Here is a 16,567-nt window from a genome sequence, read left to right on the forward strand (position 1 = left end):
TAGAAATAACCTGGCTTTGAAGAAAATACATGCTTAGTGCCTATGTGCATATATATATAAATAAAATACATTGTGGTGATATAGTTTGGAGAGATTCCAATTGCATTGCCCTATATGCTGACACCAGAGGCCTATAACTCCTGTGGCCTTCACAAGGTCCGTGGCGCCTATTGGCTCCAACCTTTCGATATTTGATGATCCTTTTAACAGTCACTTTGGTCTTTTTACACTGAAGGGAAAATTTATAGGGAAGGCATGGTGATTGTGAATATGAGAACTCTGAAGTGAATATTATATGTCAGCTCATCAAAATGGCGACTGTATGATTTTTTAGGTTACAATTATGGCTGGAGTTAGGCCAGCTGTCCAACCAATTGATGGAAAGTAGCATTAAGGGACGGACGGACGGATGGATAGACGGACAAACAAACAAGCGTATTATTGTATGGAATGCCTTCTTGCTTTGAAGACCGGGAAGAAAGAGGCAGAGAGGGGACAGAGTTGAGGCCTGGGGGTGGGGGTCGAGGACTTTGGGATGGGGGGGGGGGGGGGGAGGGGGTTGAGTACCCGGGGGGCGGGGGTTGAGTGCCTTGGGCAGGGGAGAGAGGGGGTTGAATACATTTGGGTGGGGGAGGGGTTTTTGAATGTGGAGTGGGGAGGGGATTGAAGATGGAGTGGGGATGGGTTTGAAGATTTGTAGATGGGAGAGGTGGGAACAACAGAGTGGGGGGGGGGTGGGGGCGGGGAAGACTTGTGGTTGGGAGGGGGTGGGGTTGAGGGCTTTTTGGCGAGTTGTTGAGGTTGGGTTGGGGGAGAGGGGGTAGGTGTTGAGGACTTGCTGTTGGGGGAGGGAGTTGAGGACTTGGGGGGAGAGGGAGTTGAATACTTTGGGTGGTTGATTTAATCAAGCAACATCTTCAGGGAGCGCATTGCTAGACAGTATTAATTTCCCATGATATATTTAACTGTTCCTTGCATAATGTTGTTGTAGTCATATTTTACATTACGTGGAATTTCTGCGAGTGCCTGCAAGTTCTTAATAATATTTTTCGCACTGTATTGATAATTTCCTGATGATTGTTTCAGTTTCAAGTAATGATTTGAACATGGCAGGAAGAGGTCTTCGCTCCACAACCATGCCTCTGCTACCCATACTGCTGCTCTCTCTTGTTTGGGTGATCAGCTCAGCGACCGACAGTGGTAAATAAAGTTATCAACCAAAACGATTATTTTCATTCGCTGCACTGCTCAGAAATGAGGTTGTAATTAAAGTTAATTCACCTATAGATTATTTTTGCTGGAGGATTGCAGTTCACATTCTGTATTTATATCAAAGTAATTTTTGTAGCATAACTTTTCAACCCTTTCTCTTTTAGTATTTATGGCCATGTTGAAAATGAAAATGTTAATAATGGCAATAACAATAAATGACTTGGTTGTATTTTCTTACATTATTTATTTTGCTGTTCATTGTTATTACTCGTGGGCACTCCCACCCAGAGGGCTTGAGTACCCTTCTCGGCCCACCATCATTGGCAATGTGTGCTGCGGCAGTATTGGAAATGCACTTTATATTTTTGTTATTGTTGAACGAAATTGTATTGATCACAATATATCATACTCCATATTATAAGGTAAAGGGAGATGATTTGTAATACTGGCCGGCTACCACCAAAGGTAGCGCTATTTCCGCCACATGTCAATTTTGGTGTTTCGGTGACATCCCCGTTTGCTTCATTATAGTAAGACTAGCAGAAGTCGTTGCTGGGCGGGGGAGGGGGAGGAGGGGGGAAAGGGGATGGGAGGGGAGGGGGGAAGAGGGGCAGGGGGAGGGGAGGAGGGGGGAAAGGGGATGGGAGGGGAGGGGGGGGAAGAGGAGGGGGAGGGGAGGGGGTGGAGAGGGAGGGGACACTCCCAGGCCTCGTTTTTGTTTGCTTAGAACACTCCCAGGCACTCACTGATGAACCTCTGAAAGTTTGATGAAGATCCGTTCAGCCATCTCTGAATAAAACGCGGACACACACACAGACAACTCGCGTTTATATATCTTACTATAATTCACCAAATGTCTGTCCGTCTGTCTGTCTGTTCGAATGTACCGTAAAAACTGCTGAACCGATCTCAACGATATTTGGGTGGATAATCCTGGGATCTCCAGGAGTAAAATAGGCCATTTAGTTTTCCCAATTTCAGCTTTAGTCTCCAGCATTCTCAGGTTTGGACTCATGCATAACATTCGCGTTCGCATAACGTTCATTGTTTTCATTGTGACGATGTTGTTTTCCCGGGTGCCGCACAAACGGCTGCACCGATCGCTGTACGGCTGCACCGATCGAACTCGGTGACCTCGGACAAAGACCTTTTATAAGGACACTTGTTGAATCCCTGCTTGAGAGAATTCTAACCCATTTCAACTGAAGAAAACACGTATCGGGAGTACATACGACATAGCGATTGTGAACACGGTTAGTTTAATCTCCACATGAGAGAATTCCACATAGCTATTTGGGCGGTGAATACGCTAACAGATCGCTGTCTCCATCGATCTTGCCAAGGCCGTAACGGCTATCGGCTCAAAATCCTTTTAACTGTTGATTTGGAAGTTTTTACAATGAAGGAAACACATATCGGGAGTACATACGACATCGAGAGGACTAACTGCACGCGTCTTCAGTATCAAGCTTAAATCTGTCATGGCGGATCTGAAGAGCGGAATGCTTGGAGAAGTGGTGTACTACTTCGGCATGAAGGAGGATCAGAAACGTGGACCCCCACACTGCCACATCCTGCTGATACTTGCTCCCGCATGACGTTATTTTCCCGGGTGCCGCACAAACGGCTGCACCGATCGAGATTTAACGGATGTTTATATAAATCGTTTAAAAGAAAAAAAGCCTTCAATTTCTGATATTTAGCCTTTTCATTTGGGCTTCCCATTTGAAGCCCCGCCCGTAGGGCGGATACCGTTGCCAGTTTATATAAATCGGGATTTAAATTTAATTCAAAAATTGATCCAGACGTCTATTCTCTTTCAAACATTCAAACCCACAGAGGTAGTTATTTATCACAGCATCTGTAGAGTTTCACCCTTTTACTCAACTCCGTTTCGCTGTTATTTGGTGGAGCAAAAAGTCAACTGAGCTTTATAGATATTTAGATTTCAAACAATTTTATCTGCAGGTTGAGGCTGTTGTATGAGCAAAACAGATGGTATGCATGTAACATAATTACAGCAGATGTCATAAAAGAGTTATCTATGAGAAATTGCAGTTTGACAGTTGCTTGGGGTCGAAAAGATTGCAGATTGATTTGGTATTAGAGAGGAGGTGGTAGTGTTCAGTCACTTTGTAAGACTGAATGAAGCACAGTGCTAAGTAAGGAAACTGCTTTCAGAATTGGCAAAAGAGAAGCACAAATAAGTCAAAGTGAGAAGAAAGTTTAAAACTGGTAAGACGAACAAGTAATAGTTTAGTGAAGGAGTGTGATTGGCTTGTAAAGGTTGAGAGTAATAGATAATAGAGAGAGAAGGTGGAACAAGCTTCTTAATTAAGTAAAAGAAAACAGGGCCTCTATCAGTCTGCTGTGGTGATGTACCAAAAAATTAGATGAGAGATATTTATAAAAATGTAAATCTTGGTGGATGAGTGGAGCTCGTGCTTACAGTTAGGAGGCATATACTTCATGGCAATGCTGACAAAGCTATTTTATTGCTTTAAGTATCTCTGATGAGTCTCAGCCCAGTGTAGGACACTGGCCCTCGAGGCTATATTTGCAATATTGTCAGCCCAAGAAAGATTGTTGATTGAAAGGTCAAGGAGCAGGTGAAAGTGATTTTCATCAGATATTATCCACTGAGGTCCCTAAAATGATTTCAGTTTTGTCTTTCTGGAATGAAACTATGTCTGACCTTTATTTCAGAAGCCTTACCGACTATGTATACGATCAGAGCTTGATTCTCTCCAGACCTGTGGACAAAGATGCTGCTGCAGACTGCCCATTATTAGAGAGCAGGAATGTGCAGCACAAGGTGGAGTTGACAGTGTAATGAAACAGGCTATTTGCAATGAGTGATGAAATATCTTTCATTTACACCAGAAATGGAACAGGATCCGGAGCATTATCTTGAAGGACATCTGTTGAAAATTACCCTTAGGGACATCTGCTGCTAAGATAAGGTGTGTTTGGGATGGTATGTCATCCAGTGCAACACACGTTGTGGGATGGCCAGAGCAGCTGTGCATGTATTTACTGGTGATGTTGGGACCGAATCAAGAAGCAGTGTCCAATCTGTACAGGGCTTTCTACACCTTCTCAGAAAGTGACCCACTGTAATGAGCTTGAAGTCATTAGGGGGGAGTCTGAATGTGGCAAGTTCTTTGTGTCAGAGATACAAACCTTTGACGTGAATATGGAGTTTATAGTACTCTGCCTTGCTTTCAGCACTGTGAACAGCCGTAACGCCATTAAAGGAGAATTATGGTACAAAAGAGGTCGACACCCCCAAAGCAGATTTTATGACATGCCACAAATATTGGAAGATAAAATGAAACCAGAAATATCAGCTTGAAAAGTAGCCAAGTTCCAGACTCTCAACACACCTTTAGGACAAGGTGGGCATCTGTTCCAATGGTAGTTGTAGTATTACTTATAATGCTGAAATCCATCTATCTGGGTTCTTCCCAACATCTTTCTAGGGCTAGGAGCTAGTGCTAGGAGCTAGGAGTTAGGGCTAGAAGTTAGGGCTATGATCTAGAGTTAGGAGTTAGGGCTAGGAGATGGGCTAGAAGTTAGGGCTTGGAGTTAGGGCTAGGAGTTAGGGCTATGATCTAGAGTTAGGAGTTAGGGCTAGGAGGTCGGGTTAGGAGTTAGGCCTCGGAGTTAGGGCTAGGAGTTAAGGGAAGGAGCTAGGGCTAGGAGTTAGGGATCTTTGTTTCTTTCACATTTCTTTCTATTTTTTTCATATTTCTCTTTATTCATTCTAATTCTTGCTTCTTTATCTCTCTTTCTTTATCTAACTGTCTTCAGAGAAGTGAATTCTTGCAGAATTTTTTTTTTCTGGAAGGTTCACTTGGCTGTGCTTGGATGGGTTTGAGGGTAGAGGAGTAGCAGCTGAAACCCGAATCCTATCCAGGTTCCTCCTGATGACTCCATCTTTGCTCTTTACTTTTTTTGGTTCCTTCTGATGACTACAATGCAGTATTTCGTTTTCTGCTTCATTACACAGTTGCTCGGTGTGAGGTTAGCTATGCTATCTACAAAAGGCTAGTTGTTTAGCATATATTTTTCACTACAGACCTCTATATACCAAGGTCTAGATCAGTGGTTCTTAACCAATTTTCTATGATGGCCCACAATTGCAGCTCTTCATGTGTTACGTGGGCTGCAGCCAGGGGTGCCGTGGGGGGAGTACAGGGAGGGGAGTAACTACCCTGGGGTCCTGACCTAATAGGAGCCTGTAATTATTCCTTCAATCTATTGTTTCATATTATGATTGTTGTTGACGATAAAACACCGGGGCAACTTTATTTTATGTTTCCCTACAAGCTGCTCAGGGCGATTGCCCGGCATGCCATTACCATGGGCAGTAACGCCCTCCCTCGTAAAAGAAACTACTGTGGGAACAATTTAAATTATGATAATCACGGTAATGACGTAAATGAACACAGAAGTGCCAAAACCCGTCCGGATGAGATTGGTTAAGAAATGAATCTGCATATAGGAATAAGTGAATAATACCCCAACTTCCCTTAAACATGGCATGTATTTCTAATGACAAAAATACGGAAACCTCCGTAAAGTTTGTTAAAAAATTTTTTTTTTGAAGCGGGCCCAGATGAAGGGGGCCTGACACCTAATATTGGCGGGGGCTCATTTTGGCTCTCAGCAGCCCTGGCTGCACTCACACAACTTACTTACTGTGTATCCATTATAAAAAGTTTTGTATCTGTTGCCTGACAGTAATGCATTACAAATCAATATTCTGTAATACCTCTAATCTGGTAAATAACTAATTTCAAGACAGAATTTGAAAATTTACAATACGTAGGAATTTCGATTTGTGAGACAATTGTACCTAAGGCACCTGACTTTTTAGATCACGGTCAATGGTTATTATACAATTTCTGGGATAGGAAAAAAAAACTCATGACATCTTTACTTTTTATATTTTTAACAATGTCTCTTGGGCTGCAGCAGTGTACTTATTGGACCACATGTGGATTGTGGGCCGCAGCTTAAGAACCACTGGTCTAGATTAAGGGCAGAAGAGCTATGCACAAGATCACCTATTTATTACGTGATGTTAAACAATGGTTCAGATGAGAATGCCAAACTTAGCAACACCTTTTATTCTATGATATTCATCATGCCTCCTGAGAGATGGTTTCTCTTGCAGGTTCACCTTCGGTGTGCCAATTGAAGACCAACCTCCAGGTGTCACTGCTTGTGCAGTCATCAAAAAGATTCCGGAATCACCAGAATGTGTGGAAGTTCACAGATGCATTGGTGCAAAACTTTGTGGGAATAGTAAACAGGAAAGCAGAATTCCTTTTACTGTCTCCAATTAGAAGTAACAGATCAGAGTAAGTGCTGATACCTTTCAGAAAGACCAAGTTTTAACTCTATTGTTATATATTTTTATTTTATTGATCTTATCTTGCAGTTTATCTGCACAGTGAATCACAAAAGTGATTAGTGCTAATAATGGCGGTCTCTTCCCGTTCCAGGCAATCGATCTCTTTTCGAGAATACAGCTTGGTGCAGAAAGACAGGCCTGAAGCCCAGGTTTTCTTACATGCCAAATTTTCAACTGCAGAGCAGACTTTGGTATTTCTGCTGCAAACTTTGAGCAAACACAAGCAGAGACATGACACCACTGTCAAGGTAGTGGGAGTATCATGATAAAAGGATTGTATGTAATGAATACTTATTATTCACATTACCTATTTTAAAATACTTGTTACTTTTAGAGTTGTATTGTTAATTAACTGCTTTCTGGATCAGAATAAGACAACATTAAGGTGCCCTGAGTTAATGTTGACTGTGTCAGCCACCACATAATTTGAATCATACATTTGTTATTTGTATATTTGTATGTAGCCTGGCTGAACATTTGCCTAAAACTGCAACGGTAATATGGCACATTCATTTGAGTTGCATTAGTTTTAATATATATATTATATCAAGGAGTCATCTGGATATTCGGCCATATGCAAAATTGTGGATTATTTTGACCCTCACAATATTTGCTTAATACAAGTCCTTTCCCTCCCTCTGTCTTATGTCAATCTCCTCCCAACCGAATTTTGCTTATCCTCCCTTTCCTCCCTTTCCTCCCTTTCCTCAACCATTCTCTTCTTTTTCTCAATTTATTTTTCAAGATTCCCTCTTTCTTATCCCCATCCTATCACATATTGTTGCATCAAACAGGATCTGTCAACAAACACCATCTGAGCCAGATGGTCCAACACCATCCAATAATTGCAAAATTAACTTTTTAATTATTGCATTCTTTAAAATTATTATTATTATTATTGTTATTTGTATACAAGATCGAGGCTCGTGAAAGAGTTAACATTAATCACACAAAAAAAATCAAACAGACACATACAACATAAGGGGAGCGGTAGACAAGATGGCGAGAGAGGGGGAAGCACACAACACAACATTTGAGAGCAGTGACATCGGGAGATCTGTGGGAGGGAGCGGGCTTGGGGGGAGGAGGCGTGGGAAAGGGGGTGGGGGGGAGTGGGAGAAGTATAAAACACGTGGACACTGTAAGGACTTCCAGGAAATATGGTGGTATTTCAAAAAAGTGGATCTGGGGTGAATTAGCGGGGGTAGAAAATATCAAGGTTTTGGATGGGGTCAGATGAGAGAAGGTGGTGAACAGCTGTTTTAAAGACCTGGAGGGAGGAGAGGGATTGAAGAGAGTGTGGGAGTTTGTTCCAGAGGCGGGAGAAAAGAGGAATGAAAGAGTGAAGGTGAGCAGAGAGTCTTGATTTTGGCAGTTTAACCATAAGAGGGTTGCTGGCAGATCTTGTGCGACATGTAGGAATATTTGGGGGACAGAGCACAGAGAGAGCTGGGGGAGCAAGGCCGGAGCGGAGTCGGTATAAGACTGAAAGACCACCAACTTGCCTGCGGTGAGTGAGTGAAAGGCCCTCAGAGTTAGCTTCATCGCGGGAGATTCCTATCTGAATATAAATTTTAGGATTTCAGATAGGAGATTCCTATCTGAAAGTATAAATTACTGAATGCAACAGTTTTTATTACCTATCGGGACGGCTGGTCCCCATTGGCCACTTCCTATGACAGTGGAGGTGCTCCACCACATCGTTCGACCCACCCACAGTTGGTCTCTATTGGCCACTTCACTAGATGGGGTGGCGCTTTCCCACAGCGTCTAATTCGCCCACCCCCTCCCCCACCCCCTTTCCACATAACAATATTTTGTCGGTGGCCCTGCAGGTTGATTGTTCTTGCCAGTTTCCAGGATCTCTACATTTCATATTTACTGACAGTAGAAGGTGAATTCAATCATAATAATAATAAATATGTGAAAATAGTCGATCATTAATGATATTATTTGCTTACATTTGTCTCCCTTTTGAGATTCTGCTGGTTCTGATTGATCGAAAACCAACGCAAGTTTTTCTCGACACCTCAGAAAGGCTCAAAGACTTGGGCTTTGACATCATTGCTCTGGGTATGGATCATAACTAGCCTGGTGGAATGCTAAGCTCTGTGTTCTCTGGCCAATCTTGGCAGGGGTGCTGTTGGGTACAGGCCAAGGAAGAACTTGTAAGTGAAACTTGTTGGCAGAGGCAGCATTGGGTTTGGCTCAAAGAAGCAGGTGGTTCCCAGGCGAGTTTCTTACTTTCAATATCGTGAGGATTTCAGCAATCTTTCACCAAGACATCAAATCCCAGATGTTTGTTTGATCTGCACTAGCAGTAATTATTGTAAGCAAGTGTAATCAATAGTCAGGTATGGCTATCTCCATAAATATAACCTCAATAAGTCTAAGAGGAACCTCACTTCGAAAGAAAACTTTGCCCAAATTGGGCCACCATTCCAACTACGATCCCTCATATTGACTTTTTAAATTTACTCTGGCCTTTACACATTCACTTACATTGAAAAGCTTAAACGAATACATGTTGTTTAATTGCATATCAATGCTTGTTTTCTTTTTTTGCAGGGGTCCAGAAGGCTACCAAAGGATATTTAAAGAAGATAGCTTCACATGTTAGGAACGTTTTTTATCGTAAGAAGCTGTCCAGTCTGTTCCACATCATGCACTCTATTCATAGGAGGTTGTGCGTTACCGCTACAGCCCGGCATAAAGTTTCCTCTCGTGCTGAAAAAAAACGTAAGTCTCAAATTAATTTAAAAAGATCATCTTTGAAGTAAAATATTTCCTGAACACATTGCTTTAATTTTTAATTCACACATCAATCATGCACTTGTTTTTTATTATCACAGATAGTGTAAAGATGAGCAAATACTGGACAAAATGCAGTTGTTGAAAGTTTTTCTTCAAAACAAGGCACCCTGTTTACATCACCCATCAGGATGATGATGAAAATGCTGCCTTGAGAAATTCCAAGGATATATATATATATATGTATCCACTACCGGTCAAAAGTTTTAGAACACCTCAATTTTCACAGTTTTTATTGAAATTTAAGCAATTCAAGTCCAGTGAATAACCTGAAATAGTACAAAGGTAAGCAGTAAACTGCTCGAGGTTTAAAAAAAACTTAGGTTAGCAATAACGGGAAAATAATGTAAATTGCACAGTTATATTGTAAAAAAAAAGGCCTTCTTCAGGGAACAAGTAATGGGTTAACAACTTACAGCTGTTCTGCAGCAATGTAAGTAAATTACGCCTTGAAATTTGATGCAAACAATTCCTACAGGTGTCCCAACCTCTGCTGATTACTTGATTACAAACCCTCTCCCTGTCTGTATAAAAGCAGTATTGGAACAGACTGTTATTACACCCACTGAAGCATTATTTGGACAATATTGCACTGCAGGAAGTAGTATATTGCTATTATAATGGTGAGAAAAAGGCAATTAACAAAGGAAGACAGACAGACCATTATAACCCTAAAAAGTGTAGGTCTTTCCTTTAGAGAAATTGCAAAGAAAGTCAAGGTGTCAGTGAGTACAGTTTCCTACACAATCAAAAGGCACTTGGATCCAGCAAAAGAGCCCCATACCATCACGCTTCCTCCTCCATGTTTGACAGTTGGTGTCACACACTGAGGAACCATCCTTTCGCCTACTCGACGGCGTACAAAAACCCTGCGTGATGAACTGAAGATTTCGAATTTTGATTCATCGGTCCATAAGACCTTCTTCCAGTCTTCAGTAGTCCACTGGCGGTGCTTCATGGCCCAGGCAAGCCTCTTTTTCTTATTTTGCCATCTTAGCAATGGATTTCTTACTGCCACTCGACCTGTCAAACCTGCAGCTCGAAGTCTTCTCTTCACAGTTGAAACTGAGACTTGCTTACTTCGACCAGTGTTAAGCTGTGCTTGAAGCTGTCCTGTGAGCCGCCGATCACGCAAGCTGTTGACTCTCAGAAACTTGTCTTCTGATTCTGTTGTGGCTTTGGGTCTGCCAGACCTCTTCCTGTCAGAATTTCCTCCAGTTTCCAATATACTACTTCCTGCAGTGCAATATTGTCCAAATAATGCTTCAGAGGGTGTAATAACAGTCTGTTCCAATACTGCTTTTATACAGACAGGTGGTTTGTAATCAAGTAATCAGCACAGGTTGGGACACCTGTAGGAATTGTTTGCATCAACTTTCAAGGCGTAATTTACTTACATTGCTGCAGAACAGCTGTAAGTTGTTAACCCATTACTTGTTCCCTGAAGAAGGCCTTTTTTTTTTACAATATAACTGTGCAATTTACATTATTTTCCCGTTTTTGCTAACCTAAACTTTTTTTTTAAACGTCAAGCAGTTTACTGCTTCCCTTTGTACCATTTCAGGTTATTCACTGGACTTGAATTACTTAAATTTCAACAAAAACTGGAAAAATTGAGGTGTTCTAAAACTTTTGACCGGTAGTGTGTATATATAGATATATATAGATATATGTAGCTGTGAGACCCCATATAGACTAGTTTGGGCCAAATGGTAAACTTCAGTGAGCTTTCAATATCCCCATAGGTTTATATCAAAGCCTTAATAAATGGTAGTGCTGTTTCTTCACTCATGCTGAACATTTAGAGGATAGAGCATGAATGGATGCCATGGTTTGGCCTCCATGAGGTGGGGGGGAGGAGGGGGGGAGAGATGGGTTTGGGGGGGGGGGGGGGGGGGATTTCTCTTTATTTGCCTCACTGACTGTAGAAAGAAAATGGGTCACATGATGCCATTGCAGCACCCATAATGCACTGGGAAGTGACATCACTTCCCCCAAGATCACCGGCATCACTTCCTCCAAGTTGAATGTTGTCTAATAGCTCTATCTGCATGCAACAGCTCCTCCAAATACCCAAAAAATTGTTTTAAGAAAAGTAGACGATGACGACGAAGAAAAAAGGCTCATTTCAAAGGTATAACTTGCTGTTTAAATACCTCTCCTCACAGGAAAAAGATCTCGCAACTTCAATGGAACTGATCATTCAACTGACCAGGAGCATGCACAACAGAGTGACACTGCAGATATTTCTGGGATTGGATTCATCAGGCCTCGCACTGTTATAGCAGGTAAGTGCATTAAATGAACTGATCTGTAAATTGGATTGTGATTCACTCGTTCACCTCAACATTGTACAAACTAAATGTGCTCTTGCCTAACAAAGTCATGCTTGTTCTTGCATATAAATATTCTCCAGTGAATTTAACCATTCTTAATGGGTCAGGTAAATTAGTTCTGAGATCTACGTGAGAGGCAGTTAACACTAAGAGTGAGCCAAATAATATGCATGTATACATGTATCACGTATACCCTGTCTGTCTGTTGTACAGCTGCTGTTACACGATCACGTCTACCCCATGGGGAGGTTTGAGAGGAGGTTTGGAGAGTATGGTTTCTGAAATTGACATTCAGTGAACGGCTGGTCTGTCCAATTTCATCAGGTGTTTTTTTAAGGCAATCGAACACTCTCATCCATGGAAAAGCACTTACAGGACACATGCCTGATATAGCTTACATTTTGTCTTTGCATGAAAAGTCTTATCTAAGACTGCCTTGTGCAGAGCTCCAAAAGCCCTGGCAGCCCTTCTGTTTTTCAGTGTCTGAATTACTCCTTCCTGATGATCCAATCACTTATCTGATATACGGAAACACACAATCTCAATTTTACTGCCATTGACAAACATAGGGATTAGGGCCTTTGTCTTCCTCAGTGACTCCTCTTCTAGTGGCCATATGTTGAGAGTCATAGGCTTTCTTAAGGTCTGTGAATAAGAATAATGTCTTGGATCTAGACTATGCTCCCATGACTAATCTACTATCTGGAAAACTACATATATCGTATCTGCACAGCTTCTTCCTTTCCTAAAGCCATATTGAGATTCAGGCAATTCATCTTCAGCCACTTGCTGTAGTCTATCCTGCAGTATCCTTGCCACCACTTTCCCTTCAACATAAAGAAGAGAAATGCCTCGCCAGTTGTCACATTTACTGAGATCACATTTCTTGAGAATTGATATTAGTACAGCATCTGCCCACTCCTTAAAACCCTGCTCCTCTTCCACACTAAGTACATTAAATCAAGCAGTAGATCCCATAAGTCATCATGACATCATGTTGCTGTCACCATCTTTAGAAGGATGCCAGAGCTGCCTCCAGCTTTCTCCATTTAAAATTTTCCAACAGCCTTTTCTAACTTTTTCTTTATTGGGGCTTCAGCCATCAGTGGTCGTGGTACTTGCTGTCTTACCCTCTCCAATTTTGTGGCATCAAAATGGCTTTGTATGTTGAGAATGTTCTCAAAGTGACCTTTACATCTCTACTGTTGGGCCTAGGGTGGTGCAGGGATTTCAAATCTTTATCTTTAATTGAAGCTGTTCTCATTTGCAAAGGCACATTTGTCTGACGTACCGCCAAGCCATCTTCCCACCGAATCAGCCTTTCTGGGTCTCATAAGCTTTTGCCTGAAACCAGACATTTTTGGCTTCCCTCCTAGCACTGCATATATCTCTGTATGACTTGGCAAACATCCGTCATTCACACTCTCGGTCAGGATTGAGCCATTTTGTGTACAATTTGTTTCTTCATCTAAGGATTGGCTCAAATATCTCGGTGTTCTCTCGGAACTAGTCTGGCTGGTTACGACATAGATACTAGAGCAGAGCAAGATGAACCATTCACATAATCGAGATTACATCCACATCAACATTCTCTCATTCCGTAATCACACAATCTTGGCAGACTTTTCTCTCTTTAGTTTTACATTTCCAAAATACTACTATACACATCACGACCATTCACTTTAATTGTGTATCATTTTTGGTTCACGAGTTATCAAGTGACCACTATATTCGTCATGGGTGTGCGTCTGTCTGTCTGTCTGTCCGCAGCATAACTACCCGATGATATCATCCGATCTTGATGAAACTTGGGTGGGAGGTTGATATCATGATCTAGTTGTGTCCTGCCTAGAGTGGGCGTATTGCGCCCATTGTGGGCGGAGCCACGCCCGAAAAAGATGTCTTTTTAGGGGGTAATTGAGTTCAAGCTACATCTCCTCCGAGGGAGTTGGTGGAATCTGACAGGGGTTTCGGTATTTGGTTAGGCCAATGTCATGTGTCTAGCCCCATGGAGCTCGATTTTTCATTTTTGCCCCAAGGTCAAGGTCACAAGGTCACAAAATTTAGAAAAGTCCATTTTTTCTTCTTTTTTTTGTATACAAGATCGAGGCTCGTGAAAGAGCTAACATTAATCGCACAAAAAGACAAACCGACACACAAAACACAAAAAAAAAGGGGAGCGGCAGACAATATGGGGAGAGAGGGGGAAGGACACACACACAACATTTGAGAGCAGGGACATCGGGAGGACTTGGGGGGAGGTGGGAGAGGAATAAAACATATGAACACTGCAAGGACTCTGGGGTGAAATCCCGGGGGTAGAAAAGATCAAGGTTTTCGATGGGGGAAGATAAGAGATTGTGGTGAACAGCTGTTTTAAAGACCTGGAGGGAGGAGTGGGATTGAAGGGAGTGGGGGAGTTTGTTCCAGAGGCGGGAGAAAAGGGGAATGAAAGAGTGAAGGTGAGCAGAGAGCCTAGACTTTGGCAGTTTAACCATAAGAGGGTTGCAGGCAGATCTTGTGCGACCTGAAGGAATATTGGGGGGACAGAGCACAGAGAGAGCTGGGGGAGCAAGGCCGGAGAGAAGTCGGTAGAAGACAGAAAGACCACCAACCTGCCTGCGGTGAGAGTGAAAGGCCCTCGGAGTTGACAATATCGCAGGAGATTCCAATGATTCTGAAAGCTTTGGCCTCAACAGCGTGAAGCCGAGCAAGGTGTGAGGCAGGAGCACCAGCCCAGAGGGGGGAACAGTATTCCATTGAGCTGCGGATGAAAGCCTTGTATGTGGTGAGGAGCTCAGGTGTGCCAAGGAAGGACTTCGCACGACGGAGGATGCCCAGTCGGCGACTGGCTTTGGAGGCCAGCTTGGAAATGTGGTTTTCCCAAGAAATATCGTGGCAGATAGTGAGACCCAAAAGCTTGAGCGACAGAACTTCTTGGAGAGGATTGTTGAGAAAGTAGATGGGAGGGTTGTCCAGTCGGTCCTTTCGGAGAGACATTGTAAGAGTGTGAGATTTATCAGGATTGAAAGACATGTTCCACTTGTTTGACCAGTCTGTGATTTTGTCCAGGTCTGCAGAGAGTGAGGAGGCTGCAGGCTGCCGATCTGAGGGATGAGGAATGGAGCGGCAGATAGTGGAGTCTTCAGCAAAGAGATAGAGAGGATTTTCCAGAGAGTCGGAGAGGTCATTGATGAAGACCAGAAATAGCACAGGGCCCAGAACACTACCTTGGGGAACTCCAGCCAGAACAGGAAGGGGGAGATGAGAGAAATCCATTCAGGGCCCCACGTTGCCTACGACCAGAGAGGAAATCCGCAAGCCATGAGTGGAGATTTCCCTGAATACCATAGGAGGTGAGTTTGGTGAGCAGAGCTGGGTGCCAGACCGTATCGAAGGCACGTGATATGTCAAGTGAGACAGCTCTGACTTCCTGTTTGGCATTGAGGACCTCCATCCATTGTTGAGACAGCAGAAGCAACATGTCCAGAGTAGAATGACCTGGTCTGAATCCAAATTGATGATCAGAGATCAAGCCATTGGAGAAGAGGAAGGATTTGATATCTGAAGCAATGATGGATTCCATGACTTTGCTGATAATTGGGAGCAGGCTGTCCTGCTCCAACGTTGGACACGTTGTCCAACGTCTTTTGATGGTTTTATTACATTGTTCGCTTCCTGATAGCCTGAGATGTCGTACATGATCTTATATTATGACATACATCATGAAATACAACTTTTCCAACAAATTTCAGAATCTTAGACCTTTGACCTTTGAAGGTCACAAAGGTCAAATTTTCAAAGTTGTCGGAATCGAACCGAATTTTCGGTATTGTGTAGCTAACTAACCTCATAACTGATTATGGTCCCGATTTGATGCATCAATCGTCGATAATCGTGACGATCGACTTGATAGTCCGTCCTTTGTCATTGAATACCACTCGCTCGTGAACCATCGTCGTCTCCTGACTTGTATTTACTATACTGACAACTTTTTCAGAGTTCATAGACCACCACCTATCTCTTTAAACCATCCATCAAAGACTTACTAAGAAGAAAAGTACTTGCAAAATCTCCAGAATGTACATCCTTCAATTTCAAGCATCAACTTTACAGTTTCTATTGATACAAACAAAATGATCAACCAACATTTTCAGACAAGTGTATGTAAATTGACCTTACTTTCTTTTTTCCGTAAAAGTGCTGCTTCATCAAGATGAAGATTATCACACTGCTCTACATGTGCACGTTGTCCAACGTCTTTACGAGAACCATTTGCAACTATCCATATATTGGTTCTTATTTGTGCGACACCTTTTGAACTTTTATACACTTCCTCTCGACAGTGGCATGACACGTACAAATGTTGCAACTATTCTGGATTTCCTTTGCTCACTGCAACCATACAAACCCTTGTAGACATCCAGCTGATGCCTGGCTTCATTGAGCAGGAGACCGATATTGTTTCTCATCATCTTAGATTCTGAATTCAGTGTGAAACGCTTCCTCAGTGTGAACAAAAAGTGAGGAACTCATCTGATGGGACTATCCGAGATCGAAAGTTGGACTTGGATGTCGTATGCCCTGTTGTGAATGAAGATCAGGGCGGGATCATCCAATTCAGCACCACTTCTTAGAAGAGCCTTTCTGCAAACGAGACACGATGAAATCCAGTGTGCAATCTTCTGCTGGAGCAGCTTCAGTGCTCTGCTGGGCAGTCTCTACAGCTGGTCCTTTAACGTCAAGAAGCTAGTGATCACATATTCCTGTAACCGAGGAACCACAC

General features: G+C 42.6%; 1 protein-coding gene across 1 annotated transcript in view; it reads left to right on the plus strand.

The window, feature by feature from the left end:
• Positions 1-16,567, plus strand: part of LOC137425150 (uncharacterized) — a 510,298-nt gene that overhangs the window by 61,830 nt on the left and 431,901 nt on the right. Inside the window, exons 3-8 of the mRNA XM_078776351.1 lie at positions 1,087-1,200; positions 6,395-6,581; positions 6,726-6,882; positions 8,614-8,707; positions 9,203-9,373; positions 11,614-11,733. Coding sequence (XP_078632477.1) covers positions 1,107-1,200; positions 6,395-6,581; positions 6,726-6,882; positions 8,614-8,707; positions 9,203-9,373; positions 11,614-11,733 — 823 coding nt within the window. The 5' untranslated portion in view covers positions 1,087-1,106. The remainder of the gene's footprint in view (positions 1-1,086; positions 1,201-6,394; positions 6,582-6,725; positions 6,883-8,613; positions 8,708-9,202; positions 9,374-11,613; positions 11,734-16,567) is intronic.

This window comes from Myxine glutinosa, chromosome 4, assembly GCF_964187855.1.
Source record: "Myxine glutinosa chromosome 4, kmMyxGlut1.1, whole genome shotgun sequence".
Classification (NCBI taxonomy): Eukaryota; Metazoa; Chordata; class Myxini; order Myxiniformes; family Myxinidae; genus Myxine; species Myxine glutinosa.